Source organism: Oryza sativa, chromosome 4, assembly GCF_034140825.1.
Source record: "Oryza sativa Japonica Group chromosome 4, ASM3414082v1".
Lineage (NCBI taxonomy): Eukaryota > Viridiplantae > Streptophyta > Magnoliopsida > Poales > Poaceae > Oryza > Oryza sativa.
Genome location: NC_089038.1, coordinates 28588200 through 28604836, shown reverse-complemented (window position 1 = coordinate 28604836; position 16637 = coordinate 28588200). Strand labels below are relative to the sequence as shown.

Here is a 16637-nt window from a genome sequence, read left to right as displayed (position 1 = left end):
GGGACGGTGACCATCCGTGCAACGGAGATGGCTTAGCGACAACCCCGTGACACCAACGGACGGAGGGAGAGCGGTGGCGACGCGACACTCCAGAGATCTGCGATAGCGGCCCCGCAAAGATCTGCGACAGCTACGACCTCGCGGCCGCCAGCAACGGGAGAGAGAGGGAGGGACAGACGCGAGCGGGAGAGGGAGAGAGAGGCCACCCCGTGCGCCCTCGCCGTCGTCCACCCCGCGTGTCGTCGGCGTCCCACGAAGATCCACGACAGAGACGACCTCGCGGCCGGGGTGGGGGACGGGGAGGGGTCGTTGGCGCCGGCGTCCGGATGCGACATGGCATGGATCGCCGTCGATTACAAGAACACCGCCGCCACTTCATGACGTGCTTGACCGCAGCGCCGTCGCATCCTGACAGCCAGTCTGCCACCTTCTATCCGCTGATCCGCTCTGTTCCCCTCAAGTACTGGCCGCATCGCTGTATAGCAGGTGGTGACTGCTCCATGTGTCCGTTGCCGCCGTAGAATGATCGATGCCATGGAACGCACAATCTGAGGAGGTAGGGAACCACACATCGCCGGCGACTTCCATTGCCTGCTAGGCTGCCAATGTGAACGAACGGGCTCTGCACGTTCTTTCCAAGATGAGGTGGAACCGGTTGGTTAATGGTTCAGAAGGCGCCGTCAGCCATGGCCATCGCCCATCGGCGAGGAAACGAGGCGGGGATGAAAGTTTACGTCCCATATAAAAGCCAACGCAACCTATCACGTGCATGACATGTGGGGTCCACAAACTATTCACCATCGGATCGCTTATATGGGCCGCAAAGGCCCTCATCGAATAGCTAGCTGTGAGATGGCCCAAGAGGGTTTGGAGTTAAAAATCTACCACGTGTTATAATACGTGCAGTGTTTTTTTTAACTTTTACCATATAAAACGTGAAGTTTTCTAAAATTCATTCATAAATTTTACACACACATGTATGTGTACACTTTAGACCTATAAAAAATATTTTATATATACATATATATACTTTACACATACATACGTGTATAAACTTTATATGTATACACGAGTTCGTACGTACACATGGACTCTCAAAAGTGATTGGCAACTGACAGCTAAGGACTCTTTCGGTAGGACTTTAACTTCTAAATTTAGTTTTAGGAGCTGGGTCTAAAGTGAAATTGTGAAGCAGCCTAAAAACAACTCTATAACTTTAACTCATTTTGTGAGAGTATTTCAACCTGGTTCACCTTTTTAGGTGGAGCTGAAATCGTTTGGTTGGGCTTCACTATTAAAAGAGATGGAGTTAGCGAAGTGAGCCTATCTCAACTGGTTAATTTCTTTGCAGTGGAACCAATCCACCCGGGTTTAAATACTATATTTTACACGGGTGATCGTATTTACAGTTAATTAATTTTTCAGTGGTTGACATACCCATCGACAACGAGTACTTAGGGGTAAAGTGTGCGTATATGCGTTTATAGGAGTGAGTATATACACACTGCAGTGTTTGTTTTTTCAAGAAAAGAAGATGTGGAGCTGTAGCGGAAAATTTGACACCCAGAACTTAAATATAGCGTTTTCGCGGTTTCGCCGCGAAAAACCGAGCCCCCGGCCCCCCGCTCGCGTCCGAACGCCGAGACCTGGGTGCACCGCGACGTGGCCAGACGCCCCGCTCCCGCGCGCCGTGCCGAGACGCAGACCGCGCCGCAGCCGAAACGGATCCTCCGCATATTCTGCCGGATCCCGCGGCCCCCACCCCATACGCCGGCACGCGTTCCCAACACCGCAAGCCATCCTGGCCGTCCGTCTCCCGTCCCCAAACCTCACCCTGATCCAACAGCTCTCGATCTGATCGTCCCCACACCGCACGCTGACCTATTTAACCCCAACAACGCTCGTACCATCACGGCATCATACTCGCTCGTACGAAAGTTTTACGAAGCGAAAATCTCGAGCAGAACAGTCCAGAGAGGATATGGACGCCATGACCAAGCAGGAGATTTTGCTCGAGAAGAAGCGGGTGATCACCGTCCAGGGCCGCGACAAGGCCGGCCGGCCCATCGTCCGCATCGTCGGCAAGAACTTCCCTGGTACGGTGGCAGAAACACGTCACACACGCCAGTACGTTCGTGTTGGGCTCGTGACGCGAGCGGGTGTTTCGTTTTTGTTGGCGTTGCAGCGCGGGAGCTGGGCGGCGGCGGGCACGCGGAGGCGGCGCTGAAGGGGTACGTGCGGAGGCGGGTGACGCCGGCGATCGGGGACGCGGAGTTCGTGGTGGTGTACATGCACTCCGGCGTGGATCGCCGCGAGAACTTCCCCGGCGTCGGCGCGGTCCGGACGGCGTACGAGTCCATGCCGGCGGCTGTCAGGGAGAGGCTACACGCCGTGTACTTCCTTCACCCGGGGCTCCAGTCCCGCCTCTTCTTCTCCACCCTTGGCCGGTTCCTCTTCAGCTCAGGGTACATACGTTACGCGCGATGTTAGGCCGTACTAGAGATTACTCACTCTGGTTCTATATTAATTGACGTTTTGGACAAGATTGAGGTTAAACTTTTATAATATTGATCATCAATAACTGTCAAAATATTTAGTTTAAAAAAACTAGAAAAACATATATAGATTTGTCTTTCAAAATACTATATAAAAATAAACATGCATTTATTTATTGTATATATTATAATAGAAAAATAAGGGAAAGGTATATCTTGTAGAGAGTATCATTGTCTAAATCGTCAATTAAAATAAAACCGGAGGGAGTATCGATTTGCTTACTAAGCGATTTTTGTGTTATTGTTTTTTTTTCCTGAAGATTGTATGGGAAGCTGAGGTACGTGAGCCGGTTGGAGTACCTGTGGGCGCACGTGCGCAAGGGGGAGCTGGACGTCCCGGAGGCGGTGCGCCGGCACGACGACGAGCTCGAGCAACGGCCGCTCATGGACTACGGCATCGAGGCGAGCGAACGGTGCGGCGTGTTCGACGCCGCGTCCATGGACACCACCGCGTCACTGCATTCGCTGCGCTGCGCCTCCTAGTGGGCACCGGTCGTCAGTCGCGGCCACCGGTAGTTGCTCTGGTTTCGATGACCATTATAGCTGCTCTGTTTTGGTGTACCTGGGAACTGGAAAGTCTGTACAAATCGGAGTGTTGGCGGGAAGTGCGCGAATGATAAGATGAAATGGTCCGAGTTTTGTCAGATTCTCGGGAACTTATTTTTGCGCTAAAATAATACGGCATGAGAAAAGATCCGGTTCAAGAAATCAAGATGCACGCGATTCGTCGGTTGGGATTCATCCCGCCACGTTGTTTGAGAACTTTCCACCAAGACTCGGGTGTCTCTGGAGCACCTCCAAAAATGGCCCAAAACCACACTGCACACCTCCGTCTCCACCAAAGCATCGCCGCCATCTCAACCACATGAACATGGCCAGGAGCAACCTCCTCTGCTGCCTCGGCACGCGGCGTGAAGATAATGCTCGGCAACGCCAGACGCGGCCCACGCCTCGGCCTCGCCTACGCCGGTTGATGAGCGGGATGAAGCGTGTCTTCGGTCGGTCTCCTCCGTGCGGCCAGACGGCCGTGGCACCCGACTCCGGCATCGTCGTCGTCGAACCAAGGCGTCAGACGGCTGCGCGTCGTGTGGGGAAAGGAGCGCGCGACGGAGGTGTCAACAACCGTGAGGAGATCTCAAGAGAGGAGGCCGCGGCGGCCACCATCCAGGCCGGCTTCCGCGGTCACCTGGTACGCGCGCACGTTAACCCGGCCGCATTTACCGCTGCATTTCTGCAAAGGCTGCCACGATGATTCAGAAAGGCGTGTCCGTTCATTTCAGGCGAGGCGGGCGTTTCGCGCGCTGAGGAGCCTGGTGAAGCTGCAGGCGCTCGCGCGGGGCTCGTACGTGCGGAAGCAGGCGGGCGTCGCCATCCGGTTCATGAAGGTGCTCGTGCGGCTTCAGGTACGCGTCCGCGCCCGGCAACTTCTCCACAGGTCCAAGGATCAGTAGGTGGAATTTAATAGCGTCGAGCCTTCCATGTCTAGAGATTTATTTATTTTGTTTGAACTTTGAACGAACTTGTCTAGAGTTCAATGGTAACACCTGTTCTGGACCTTCTGGTCTCTGTTTTCTTGTGTCGAACGACAGAACGCTCATTTTTTGTTTCCCCGAAACAATATTAATAAAAAAGTTTCATTTTTGTCAGTGTCCAGGTCGCCTTTGTAAATGAACCATTTCATCTTAAATTTATCTATTTTTACTACGGTTGCCTCCCCTTTTCCAGCACTATGATGTATGCTGCCCAGTTTCAACTGGTTTTTTTTATTCGAGAAACAAAGAAGTGCATGCCTATTTGTAAATGCAAATGCCAAATCCTTCTCAACCTTATTCTAGGCGAAGCAAATACCAGGGCAAAAACAGGAAACAAAAGCATCTGCCTTCTTTTGTTAAGACAGGCCAATGCCTGCTTAACCTATCCAGAGAGCATAAAAATTCCAGGTAAAATGAGATCTAGTACTGTATGCTGCAAGCTAACATTAGATATTTAGATCGATATTCTTGTATTTTGCTGTCAAAATTGCATTCATCTTTTGATGCATTAAGTCATCAAAATTATTAAGTAGCAACATGTCTAAAGTTCTCATAAGAAGTACCCAAACACATAACACTACAGTTACAGGAAAGCACAAGCGGTGGCTGCAAGGACAGTAAGACGGCCTCTTGCTATTTTGGCAAGCTGTCACAGCTCAATCCACTCAACCGAATATGCCCTTGGCAAGAAGGAGATGGAGGAAAGGAGAAGGGCACTTCAGTTACAGTACTACGTCACCTTACTCAAGAAATACGGCTGCCTACCTAGCAACTTCAAACCATAATCTCATCACTGAACTGATCAGGCATGTTTAACTTGGTACTGCATTTCAAGAAGAATTAATACGTTATCCATGTTGATGGCATCCTCAAAGACTGGATCATTGGCGCATTCCGAACGTTGATGTCGAGTGGCAACATCCGGTATTCGATGTCTAGATCTTTCAAGATCTTGATCATTTCTTGGAGCAATAGCTCCCTCCTCTCGAATCTCATCCCCATGTCTTGGAAGTTGATCGTGTGACGGCACCATATGGATACCTTTAGCTTGTTTGTGTCATCCACGTCACGGAGAACAACCATGGATCCAGGGTACCAATGTTCTTTCTTGTTGTCAAGGTAACTGAAATTTCAAATGACATGATTGATAACCCTAAAGCAGTCAATGTAGTACATTCTTGTGCATGGAATGTTCAGGAGAAAAATGATTTAAGACAATAAAAACTGAGGTTAATGCATTGATACTTACTGCATTAGTCTTTCCTTCATCAGGGCCAGTTTCTCCACAGGCGTAGCGACATGAACAGAGAAATCGACTGCATCTCCCATATCAGGACTCCTGTAGTAATTCATGATTGGTTGGATGGCGAGCTGGCTGTTCGGATAATAGACCTTCAGGTTGTCGTATCGGAGGAAGATTGTCGTCATGATGTTCATTTCCTCGACGACTACCTGAATTTCGCAACAGTTTAGAACCAAGTCAGACAGTGTGAAGCAATCATACAATGCAGATAGAACAATGAAAAGAATTGTAACCTGCATCCCATCAACTTCACAACGATCGCCAACATCAAAAGGATGCATCACAAACAAGAACACAATCGCCTCAAAGATGGTCTTCAGAGTGTTGCCAAACATGAAAACCGCAACAAGAAGCTGCGAGCTGATGAAGACGAAGAAGCGTGACGTCGCGATCCCTAGAATGGAAAGCCATAGTGCAATCACAATAACCACAACAACAACATTGGCCATCTGGTGGAGCTTGTTCACTGCAGTTTTTGTGTCGTTGAGCGTTAGAGCAAGAGCTTTGCGCTCTCTGAACGCGCTTACCTGCATAGTTCACATGACAGATTAAGCATAACATTTTGTGTCTCTCAGATTAAAAGGAGCTGTGACTGTGTCAAGATTGACAATATCATTACCACCCAGTTCTTGAGTGACCTCTTGCTGACCCTGTTGTGCTCCTGTGCGCCTTCAAAAAGATCCATTGCTTTCAGAGCTTCCTCCTGCCTCATGAAACGCATCAAATCCGACAAGTATATGTGCCTGCAACACGTTGACATTTCAGGAATGGATAGGCATATAGCCATGAAATTTGATAACAAGATTTTGTACATGAAAAACAGGTGTAGCACTGGTGCGCTGCTACTCACTTGGAGTGAGGCTTGGCGACATTGTGGAAAATCCTCTTGGCAGCAACCTTGGCCTCGTACTCGCTGTGTATCTGCGTGGCCAGCTCGTCCTCTCCGGTTGCATGCTTGATCTGCTCGTCCATGGTGGTCAGCGCCCCGTAACGAACAATCTTCATCAACCTCTTCATGCTCCAAGCTGAGATGTTCTTCTGGCTAAGCCTGTGAAGCTGGTCGATCGTGATCCCGTCGTCGCAATGGCGGTCGGATTTCTGCTTCTGCAGCTGCTTGTTGGCCCCACCTCCTGCTCCTCCTCGCTTCGACGGGTTCACCGTGAGGCGCCCGCTCTTGGCCGGCATGGGCGGCTTGCTCGGCATGGCCGTTGCTTCGAGCTCGCTGGGGATGTTGATCCCGGCGCTCTGCAGCCTCTGCACCTCGGCGAGCATGCGGCTCTCGTCGACCAGCGGCGGGCCGGAGAGCGTCTCGATGACGTACTGGTTGAAGAGTGCGTCCTGGATCCGGTCGAAGTAGGTGGAGACGTGGAAGGAGGAGGCGAGCACCTTGAGCAGCAGCGTCTTGACGAGGCGGATCACGGTGGCGACGAGGAGGCAGCAGAGCACCTTGGTGACGTAAGGGAGCACCAGCGTGTGGGAATCACGCTTGGCGTCCTTATCGAAGAGGAGGTGCCACGAGATGAGCGCGAGGCCGAGCCAGAGCACGTTGCGCACGGCGCGGCGCACGCCGTAGACGAAGTAGAGCACCTTCTTCCGCAGCAGGAAGTTGCGCTCCACGAAGAAGACGCAGATGCGGATCACCCAGCCGGAGACGAGGCGGCCGCAGATGAGGACGAACACCAGGAGCTCCCACTTCCAGAGGTGGAGACCCGAGAGCTTCTTGTTGGCGAGGCTGCGAATGCTGAGGCTGCAGACGAGCGCGCCCATGATGACGATGAGGCCGACCCATTCCAGGATGAGGAGGCAGTCGACCGTGTCGCGCTTGAGGTCGGCGGCGAGGCCCTCGTCCACGAACGGGTCGTCGTCGTCGTCGTCGAAGGCGCCGGGCTTCCCGATGGGGCCTGACAAGCCGATGAGCCCCGACTTGCCGATGAGGCCCGACCGGAGCTGCCCTGACTTGGGCGGCCCCTTGCCGACGAACGACTTGCGGTCGTTGCGCTCCGCCTCGGTGGGGTGACTGATCGTCGGCGGCGGGGGATCCATTAGCCGGGAACGCGTCTTGCTCCGCGCCAACAGGTTGTTTCCGGTGGACATCGACGTGCAGCGGATCACCTCGGCCGCCTCCGCTGTGCTGCAAGCCTGGTTCCTGCTGTCGCCGGCGTAGGAGGAGGTGGAGGCCGACGACGTCGACGGGGAGAACCGCTTGTGCGGGTCTTGGAACGAGACGCGGAGCTCCCTGGAGGCGTTCATGGACGTGGGCGCGCGCGGCGGCCTCCTCATCTCCTCCATCTCCAGGTCAGGGTCGAGCGCCAGCTCGCCGCCGGCCGCCGCCTGCTTGCGCAAGAAGCTGCCAATGAGACGCGTGGGCGGGTCGTCGCTGCCCTCCCCGCCGACGCTCATCGCCGGAGACGCGGGCGACTGCGGCGGCCGGTTCTTGAAGCTGAACGACTCGCCGTTGCCCCCACCGCCTGGCGAGGACGACGCGCTCGACACCGACCCGGACCCCGGGACCACGCCCCCCACCGCCACGCCGCCAGCGCCCGGCGCGTTGGCGGCGTGGCTGCCGCCGGCGTGGAGGTCCACCGGCACGTGGGCCTCGGGCTCGATCTTGACGACGACCTCGCGGCGGTGGGCGTCGTCGTGGCGGCGGTCGCGGTCCGGGTCCTGGTCGTGCTCGAAGTCGAACGAGCCCGACCGCGACGACTTGTCCGACGCATGCGACGTGATGCTGCCCTTCCCCCGCGGATCCATCGCGCGGCGGGAAGGCGAGACCGATCAATCGATCGAGACCGGGCAAATCTAATCAGCGCCCCCGAAACTCGCCGACGAGGCTCGCCGGCTGGCGTGGGTGGACGCGCCGGAGGGACACAGGCATCGATCGATCGCGCGCGTCGACGCACGCACGCACCAGCGGCGGCGAGAGGTGTGCTATTTCGAGGAGGAAGGCTTTTTGGCTCGGCGGGGAGGGCGGCGCGAGAGCAACGGGGTGATGAGCAGTGGTCGTCTAAGCTACCCGGGCGCGGGAGCGTCGCGGGCGAGGATTATATATGCGTGGGGGGGAGCGGGGCATGCATGCGCCGGGCCGGAGACTGCTCGGAACTCGGAAGGAGGGAAGTGATCTCCGCGACCAGCGGCGGCGCACTGTGCTGGTCATTTTGGGCCTCTCGCTCGATCTCTTCATTACGGCTTGAAAAGAAAAGGAAAAGGGAAAAAAGAAAAAGGGAGAGGGGCTTTCGTTCTTCCATTGATGTGCTTCGCGGGATCTCACGTGCGTTTGACCCACTTCTGGGGCAGAGATCCTCCGGAAACCCGTTGCTGATAGCAAAATGTGTCGAAAATTTGACTCCATATGTCCAGTTTTAAGTGTATTTGTGATTTTTTACGTCCAACGTTTAACTATACGTTTTATTTAAAATTTTATCATGAATATTATTTTTATTGTTTTTACATGATAAAGCATGAATAATACTTTATACCTAACTTATTTTTTTAATTTTTTTAATAAGACGAACAGTCATACATTGGACACGGTGTCAGGATTACGGATAAACTATACCCTCTACCTTTGGATGTACGCTATACGGTAATATGGTACATCTGCGCGCGTACGGACGTTCTCTATATACGCTAAGGAAATCCATCACGAAGTCCACTAATGGAAAGGTTCCTACCCGTATAGGACTGGGTCATCACTATATCATGCAGGGTCCGATGTCTCCAAGTCCTACTTGGAGACCACCTGATCTGCGATATAAAAGGGACCCCTGGGAGGACCTAAGGCATCGAATCTTATAGCCAACACAACGACCACAGCCTACGAAGCCGGAGCCTACAGGAGCCAAGTCGCCGGGTGATCTAGTCGAATCAACTCGACTACGATCTCGTGGGTATCGTCGAGTTCCATTTATTCCCTTTGTAATTTGTGGTTCTCTCCATATAATCCCATATTAACTGGATTAGGGCTATTACCTATTGAGGGGCCTGAACCAGTATAATCTATGTCTCTTGTTTCCTTGATGTCGTACTACGTAGATCCTCGTACCAGTGTACCCCAATACCCTCTATATCCGGTCTACGGGTACCCACCGTCGACACACGGAAACCCACAACAAGACTTGAGTTCCGCCATCCTACCGTGGGAGATATTACTACTTCTATAGAGAATTCTGAGATTACCACTATTCTCCTTTCCTCTTTGTGAGGGAATTTGCTCCGGTCCAACTATAGATAGCCAAACGGGCCGCCCGGCCCTACAGGGCCCAGGCATAACTGAACCTGGGCCGAGGTCAGCCGGGCCGTGCCCGGCCGGCCCAAAAGCATGACAACCCATCCTGCTTCTCAATGGAATAAGTCCCTTATCTCTTTTGGGTTGTCTATATGGCTGGAATAAGTCTATGATGCATCCCTCTTCTCTTTGGACCATGCCTTATATGTTTGATTTAAGTCTATTTTGGATGCTTCAACTATTTTTCTTTGATCGTTCCGTGCCGAGCCGGCCCACCGTGCAAAGGCATCGGCCCAAGCACGGGCCAACTGTCGGCTGGCCGACACGGGCCCAACACCAGTCATGCCATGCCGTGCTTGGCCCGGGCCGTGGGGCCTTAGGCCTTATGATCATCTATAGGTCCAACAAGTGGTACCTTGAGGTACCAAATCGAATCTAACCGTCCATTTGTGATGGACAGGATGGGTAGCATCGACAGTCGTCAACCCCATTATCGTTCTCCAAAGACTTCGCTGACGTAGGGGTAGCAAGGGCTTCACCAGTGCCATGTCTGGAAAGGAAACATCTCCCCACCTCCTCTGCAATGGTCCACTGTGCCAACGGGCTCGCCGTTGAAGAGACAGGCAGTGAGATTCGTGGCATCGATGACCGTTGTAGCGAGAAGAGCGCCGCCGAGGAGCGCCACAAATGCGATGATATCACGAAGATACATGCGATGAGCTCTGCAGCATCGAATATTGTTGTGGTGAAAAGGACTCTTGTGAGGAGTACAGAAAGGGTGGTGGCGGTGCCCTAAACCTAAGGATTGCGGCGGTGACAAGAGGGCAAGCACGGTCAAAAGTGACGACTTAGGTTTCAGATTTTTGCAGTTGCCGCACTCAAGTTGATCCAGTCTATACTCCCATGCAAAATTACGTTGATGCCCTTTGCACTTACTTGTTCAACCGTGGTACGACCCGTTGACCTCGATGGTACCTCACAGTACCACCATTTTTAATCCATTGGAGATTCAATTGTCCATATTCGGTACCGCACCATCCTATTAGACCCTAAAAAATCTCTTTTATAAAAAAAGAATTTGCTCCGGTCCAACAAGTGATACAAAGTTACAAACGATGTGAGCTATAAAAAAAGACCACGATCCATTGATTGTTATGGATGCGAGTTGCTTTTGCTGCTCTTTTGGCCCATGTAGCTACAGTGGTTAGCAGGCCCAGTACATGATTGAGAAAAGGAATAAGTTCACTTTGGGTTCCTCTATTTGTCGCTCAGTCCGAATTTTGCTCCTTAACCGCAAAACCAGATACGACCCGTCCCCTAACTTACCAAAACCGGGCAAACGAGGTCCCTCGGCGGTTTTGATAGTGGTTTTGGCTGACGTGGCGCCTACGTGGCTAATTTGACTCGGTCTTTATCTGACGTGGCGCTTACGTGGCAATTCGATCAAAAAATAATAATAAAGCCCGTGGGACCCACATGTCATTTTCACACATAAATAGTATTTAAAAAGTGGGACCCACGTGGGCCCCACATGTCATCCCCCCTCATCTTTTTCCTCCTCCCTTTCCATCTCCCCTCTCTCCATCTCTTTCCCCTCCTCTCTCCAGCCTCCAGGCGCCACAGCTCACTGGGTCACGGGGAGGTCCGACGGTGGTGGCCGGCGACGCAACAGCCGCCGCCGGCGGCGAGCTCCTCCTCTCGGCGCAGCCGTGCAGCTGCGCGCGTTTTTGACCCCGCCCGCGCGTGGCTGTCTGACGGCGTGGGCGGCACGAATGGATTCATGGATCTAATCCCGTGCCAGCACGTAACCCCCCCCCCCCCCCCCCCCCCCGCCGCGACACGACGGCGAGGCGGCGACGGCTGGCGACGTCGCTCTCATGCCTCAGCTCGCTGGGGTTTTGAGTTTTGACCACCGGAATGAACTTTGTTCCGATGCAGTTCTTGCTAGTAATGCCTTTACCTACTCACCTCTCGTCAGTAACTGGTAATTGCTAATTGCTCACAGATCATCACTTAGCTGCGGATGGCCATCATTGATTCTCAGTGTAGCACTGTGTTTTTCGCAAGTTGCAATGCAACAGTGTATGAACTCGAAGCCTGTAAATTACTCCCATGCATGCATGGATCGCTTGTCGATCGACTAATTAATTAAAAGGTATTGTGCTGCATCATATAGATCATGGCTAGGCCGTAGTACATTGTGTAAGCACAGGACTTGTACAGTTTCTCTCATGCAGTCAGTAGCATTTACACGCGTACGTTAGTACGAGTACTCAATTGACGGTAGCTCGTATGATTCAGCCGATGTGTCAGATGGAATCGATCGCCTAATCTTGAGTTCTTGACCCCTCTTCGACGCCGACGATCGATCGAGGCATCGAACTGACTCCTCACATGGCTAGCTAGCTTAATTGCGATGAAACTGAAATGATATTATTTGATGCTACTGCTAATTTTCTCTCTCGATGCAAATTAATGCTGGCAGTTGAAGATGTACTCTCTCTCTCTCGCCGGCATCAGAGCGACGTCGTTGGCCGTCGCATCGCGCGGGAGGGGGGGGAGGGGGGCGCTACGGATAGATCCATGAATCCATCTGTGCCACCCACGCCGTCAGACAGCCACGCGCGCGCGGGATCAGAAACGCACGCGGCTGCACGGTTGCGCCGAGAGGTGGAGCTCGCCGGCGGCGGCGGCTGTCGCGTCGCCAGCTGCCACCACCGGACCTCCCCGTGACCTCGTGAGCCGTGGCGCCTGGAGGCTGGAGAGAGGGGAGAGGGAGAGGGAGGAAGAAGATGAGGGGGGATGAGTATGACATGTGGGGCCCACATGGGTCCCACTATTTTTTTTTATTATTTTATATGTGAAAATGACATGTGGGTCCCATGGGCTTTATTATTTTTCCGGATCGAATTGCCACGTAAGTGCCACGTCAGATGAAGACTGAGTCAAATTAGCCACGTAGGCGCCATGTCAGCCAAAACCGCCGAGGGACCTTGTTTGCCCGGTTTTCGTAAGTTGGAGGACGGGTCGCATCCGGTTTCGTGGTCAAGGGATGAAAATCGGACTGGGCGACAAATAGAGGGACCCAAAGTGAACTTATTCCTCGAGAGAAACGCTCGGGCAACAGGCCAATTTGGGCAAACAGGTTCAGTTTGGTCAAATTGTAATATTGATCTGTTAAAAAAAATGAAGTGGAGCTCCCTCTACTCCGCTTTGGTCACTGCTAACTTCAGAGCGAAAATTCAGAATGAAATTCTGCCAAGCAGAGGAGAGCAGAGCAGACACCTTTGATTGCTGCTATCTACCTACCTGCTCAAGCATCCACCAAGGTAATCTAATTTAGTGGAACTAATGAAGTTATCTATGCACTTTCTTAGCCAACAACATGTCAGCATCCGAGTACGCTGCAAAATAACAAAGGCGACACTCTTTTTGTTGTATGCTAGCGATGACTCTTGTGTAGAAAACTTGTTTTTTATCCCTTGGATAGTTTCCAGGTAGAACTGTTTCTTTATCTTAGCAAAAGTGAGGACAAAGATATGTAACATCAGTTTTTAGTTGTAAGGTCGTTTTCTTACACTTGTTTTCTTTTACCTGTTTCTTGTTTGTTTGATCCCTCGTATTCACAGAACTTGGTTGCCTCTGGACACTTCAAGCAAGTACAGGAAGGGGAAAAAAGATAGAGTAATACTTAAGAGCATGTACAATAGCAGGCTATATGCCAACTATAAACATATTTTAAAGAGATAAAAGGAAGATAGAGAAGAGCAGCAGGCTACAGATCTGTAGCCAGCTGCAGCACGGACTCTAAGTCGTAATATGTCAATGACAGGTGGGACCGAGTATTAATAGTATAGTAAGCAACTATTGTATGAATTGGCTATAGATGATTTGGAGCTAGTAGTGGGCTATACTATTAAACTTACTCTAAGAGGAACTAGCCTTTTTTAAAAAATAAAAACAATGTTCAAGAAGGCCATATTTTGTACATTTGAAGATACAGTGCACAACTGATGTATACATAAGATGTTGCAAGGTTAATCAATTCAAACAGATAAGAGTGTATATGCAAGAAGATTGTTACGTGTGCTGAACAGTATAATGCCGAATAACATTCGTGATACCATCACAGAAGTGTTGGCAATAGCTTCTGATATATCATTGCAAGCACCAACTAAAATTGTTTTTTTTACAATGAATAATAAGTTAAAATGGCCTGCTTTCTATACCACGCAAGGCAACAAGGTTACAAAATGATTAACTTTAAAGTACCATTCAGTTTGGACATACTTATACACTTAAAAACAATGTAGTTTATTCCACCCATAGCATTGCTGATGCATATACCACTTGCATATTTTCTAATTTGCCAATATGCCTCAGCTTATCATTGGCTTGCCCATTTAGAAGATTGCAAAAGTAGTAGTATTATGTTGACTTGGAATCGATGAGAAGAAGTTCATGCATCTCTCCTGTGGGATGTATTTGATGGCGTGCTTCCTTCTGCCGTTCTCATCCGTGGATGTCATTGCTGGTTCATTCAGATAAGCATAAGTGCTTTTTCTCCACCTGCACCCAGGGAGGCAAGATGGTGGTCAGTCATATCCACAGCTATTTAATTAATTCTTTTTTGAAGACTAAGTAATTAAGATTACTTCTGATAGGATGCTAAGGTCGTAATTGCACCAGAATTTTAAGCGATTGCACATGCACACGAAAATAGCCGTCTTGATCCTTAGAACTGTTACAAAAAAATCTTAACGCGTTGCTTCTTATTTTGACTAACTACACGTTGAGCTTGTTAGGTTCTTAATTCTCACATCCATATAATTCTTCTTGACTATAAATTCCACTATAGAATTGTAACAGGAAATCCAACCGTGGAAATGGATGGAAAGTGGGATACAGATTGTTTTCCACATTGGACCATTATCCAACTTCCAAAGAGGATGTGGAAACGCACTATTTAGAAAGGGACGCACTCTGCTATATCAACTTCAGGAAATTTGCAGAAAGAACGGATAGCATAACTCTAGGAAATTTGCAGAAAGAACGGTTACCAATCTTTGATGCCAATCCTTCCCTCAGTGCTCTTGGTGGCAGCGGCGCCGTTCGTGGTGATGTCTCTCTCCGCCCTTGCGCTGTCACCTTTGATACCCTCCTCAAGAATCTCCCTTATCATTTGCTCGAAGATCGCATAATCTTCAATCTGCTTTTCAAACAATTCAGACACCACAAGTCACAGTATTTTTGAACTCCAAATTCATGGTAGGATAATTTGGCCTGTATCTGCATCGCAGATTTTTATTGCCTTACATGCGTCGATTTATCTGCTATGCTAAATACCATACTGAACTTTTTTTTGACTAAGAACCATACTGAACCTGAGCTGGTAAAGGAGATCAGAGGACGAGATAGTGATTGGTAATACAACAAATTACGATTGATCAATAAGAAGAAGAACTGACCATAAGTGTCTTGGCTTTGATTCTTGCAGCTTCCTTCTCGGCGGTGAGGCGCTGCTCCTCTTCTTCCATCTCCTTTCTCCTCCAGAACTCCTCGATCTCTGCCCTTGTGATGCTGTAAACCGGGATCGCCATCTTCTTGTGGGAATATGGGCTATGGCCGGCAGTTTTGGTGTGTCCGCAAAGGTGTCACCTGCTGTCTTCCTTGTTCTTTCTAAATTGTAAGTTCAGGCTCAACAGGGTCATCTGATATATATACACCAACTCTTCAAGGCTTCATGTGTAGGGTGTTGCCTTGCCCACTGAAAAAACCTAGTCACAACTCACAGTCATGGCTACAGCAACCTAATCTTCTAGAGGAATACTACTAGACTGGGTCCCTTCTCGTCTACTCTTCTCAACCAACGGTTATGCAACTAGTGTTTGCTTACATGTTAGTTGGTAGAGTCAGTGTCTTCTAAAGTTAACCAAAGTAATAGGTAGGATTAGGAAGGTGCTTTGGGGTAATAAAGAATAAGACTCAAGCGTGTGTCAAGAAACAAAACGAACCCCTGGATCACACTAGCTTGCATCAGCATACTAGTATTTCTTTTTTCTACTTAGTCAACCACATCTATTAATTTGAAAACGAGTGCAGTTGAAATTCCATACGGCCTTACCGGCATACAAAAGGTTCACATATTCTTCCTTTTTAGTTTTGGTTTAACACAGTGTTCCTTCGTTTTTGTTACTAGGCTTCAAAAGAAACAACGAAAAGCTCCTTTTGTTTTCTGGACTCGAAGTTAGGTCTTCACAAATATATATTAATTAAGGACAAAGAAAGACCTAGACTGAGTTTGCATCAAGAATCATGATGAACCCATTCAGGCCTTCACACCACTCTAGTGCTGCAATTCTGAAAACCAGTTTACTTGTTATATACAACCACAGCTGTTTAATCTGAGAAGAATTGATAACTGAAGAACTGTACCGGTCGGTCACCAAGGGTACTTATTACTGTACTTTCTTACCTTGGACTGCAAACACCACACATATGCTAGCCTTCAAAGGAACTTTTGTATATTGATATCCGTAAAGAGAAGAAAAAAAGGTTTTATGACGTATATTGGAGAGAAACACATGAATGGACTATTTCCTTAGTTTATCTTTTTGGCCTCTTTTCCCATGGAAATGATCTCACTTCGGATTCATGCCCCCAACCCATCCGTGTGGGCGACGAAGTACACTGAACTTCCGAATCGAGTTTGACTCTCCGGATGCTTTATCAGAAGCGCAATGCGGCGTCCCGTCACGGCATATCGGTCCGAAATGGTGCGCGGTGCCCGTCACGGGGCAGGTTGGCGCTGCTGCGTCTGCTACTCTCCCTGCTCAGGCCACGCGCCGCTGAAAGAGATTAGTAGTGGAAGAGGTGGCATCCGCCCGCTCTCTCGCGTAGCGTAGACATCAGCTGAGCCCCTCGCCCCTAGCCGATCGACGCGGGGCGCCACCGGCGGGCGGCGGGCGAGGCGGCTCCGGGTGTTAGCGATTGCCAGAGCGCGCGTCACCGCTTGCTGAGGC

At 50.3% G+C, this 16637-nt stretch overlaps 4 protein-coding genes across 5 annotated transcripts; 2 read left to right on the top strand and 2 right to left on the bottom strand.

The window, feature by feature from the left end:
• The first annotated feature begins 1913 nt into the window (after positions 1 to 1913).
• On the top strand, positions 1914 to 3199 carry LOC4336656 (uncharacterized). Its single transcript, XM_015779725.2, has 3 exons — positions 1914 to 2096; positions 2186 to 2465; positions 2816 to 3199. The coding sequence occupies exons 1-3, from the start codon at positions 1982 to 1984 to the stop codon at positions 3036 to 3038; spliced, it is 618 nt and encodes a 205-aa protein (XP_015635211.1). The 5' UTR covers positions 1914 to 1981; the 3' UTR covers positions 3039 to 3199.
• Positions 3199 to 4201, top strand: LOC107277016 (protein IQ-DOMAIN 21). Its single transcript, XM_015779726.3, has 2 exons — positions 3199 to 3744; positions 3836 to 4201. Exons 1-2 carry the CDS (start codon positions 3421 to 3423, stop codon positions 4004 to 4006), a joined length of 495 nt encoding a protein of 164 aa, XP_015635212.1. The 5' UTR covers positions 3199 to 3420; the 3' UTR covers positions 4007 to 4201.
• Positions 4202 to 4560: 359 nt separating this feature from the next.
• On the bottom strand, positions 4561 to 8569 carry LOC4336655 (mechanosensitive ion channel protein 6). 2 transcript variants are annotated; one of them, XM_015778273.3, is made up of 5 exons: positions 6241 to 8569; positions 6010 to 6133; positions 5624 to 5917; positions 5337 to 5539; positions 4561 to 5240 (listed from the first exon to the last, which is right to left on the bottom strand). In XM_015778273.3, exons 1-5 carry the CDS (start codon positions 8139 to 8141, stop codon positions 5219 to 5221), a joined length of 2544 nt encoding a protein of 847 aa, XP_015633759.1. In that variant the 5' UTR covers positions 8142 to 8569; the 3' UTR covers positions 4561 to 5218. The 2 variants fall into 2 exon arrangements, with proteins under 2 accessions (XP_015633759.1, XP_015633758.1); XM_015778272.3 differs by having other exon boundaries at positions 4561 to 5210.
• Positions 8570 to 13750: 5181 nt separating this feature from the next.
• On the bottom strand, positions 13751 to 15303 carry LOC136351271 (uncharacterized). The gene is made up of 3 exons (XM_066309562.1): positions 15084 to 15303; positions 14676 to 14824; positions 13751 to 14184 (listed from the first exon to the last, which is right to left on the bottom strand). The coding sequence occupies exons 1-3, from the start codon at positions 15213 to 15215 to the stop codon at positions 14019 to 14021; spliced, it is 447 nt and encodes a 148-aa protein (XP_066165659.1). The 5' UTR covers positions 15216 to 15303; the 3' UTR covers positions 13751 to 14018.
• Between the last annotated feature and the right edge of the window lie 1334 nt (positions 15304 to 16637).

Excerpts from the sequence above, each read along its gene's own strand:
- LOC4336656 (XM_015779725.2), top strand. The coding sequence starts at position 1,982 with ATGGACGCCATGACCAAGCAGGAGATTTTGCTCGAGAAGAAGCGGGTG. Across the intron at positions 2,097-2,185 it reads CGTCGGCAAGAACTTCCCTG|CGCGGGAGCTGGGCGGCGGC; the intron begins GTACGGTGGCAG and ends TTGGCGTTGCAG. Across the intron at positions 2,466-2,815 it reads CGGTTCCTCTTCAGCTCAGG|ATTGTATGGGAAGCTGAGGT; the intron begins GTACATACGTTA and ends TTTTTCCTGAAG.
- LOC107277016 (XM_015779726.3), top strand. The coding sequence starts at position 3,421 with ATGAACATGGCCAGGAGCAACCTCCTCTGCTGCCTCGGCACGCGGCGT. Across the intron at positions 3,745-3,835 it reads CCGGCTTCCGCGGTCACCTG|GCGAGGCGGGCGTTTCGCGC; the intron begins GTACGCGCGCAC and ends CGTTCATTTCAG.
- LOC4336655 (XM_015778272.3), bottom strand. The coding sequence starts at position 8,141 with ATGGATCCGCGGGGGAAGGGCAGCATCACGTCGCATGCGTCGGACAAG. Across the intron at positions 5,540-5,623 it reads GTGAAGTTGATGGGATGCAG|GTAGTCGTCGAGGAAATGAA; the intron begins GTTACAATTCTT and ends TGCGAAATTCAG. Across the intron at positions 5,211-5,336 it reads ATGAAGGAAAGACTAATGCA|TTACCTTGACAACAAGAAAG; the intron begins GTAAGTATCAAT and ends TTGAAATTTCAG.
- LOC136351271 (XM_066309562.1), bottom strand. The coding sequence starts at position 15,215 with ATGGCGATCCCGGTTTACAGCATCACAAGGGCAGAGATCGAGGAGTTC. Across the intron at positions 14,825-15,083 it reads TCAAAGCCAAGACACTTATG|ATTGAAGATTATGCGATCTT; the intron begins GTCAGTTCTTCT and ends TTTGAAAAGCAG. Across the intron at positions 14,185-14,675 it reads AGGATTGGCATCAAAGATTG|GTGGAGAAAAAGCACTTATG; the intron begins GTAACCGTTCTT and ends CCCTGGGTGCAG.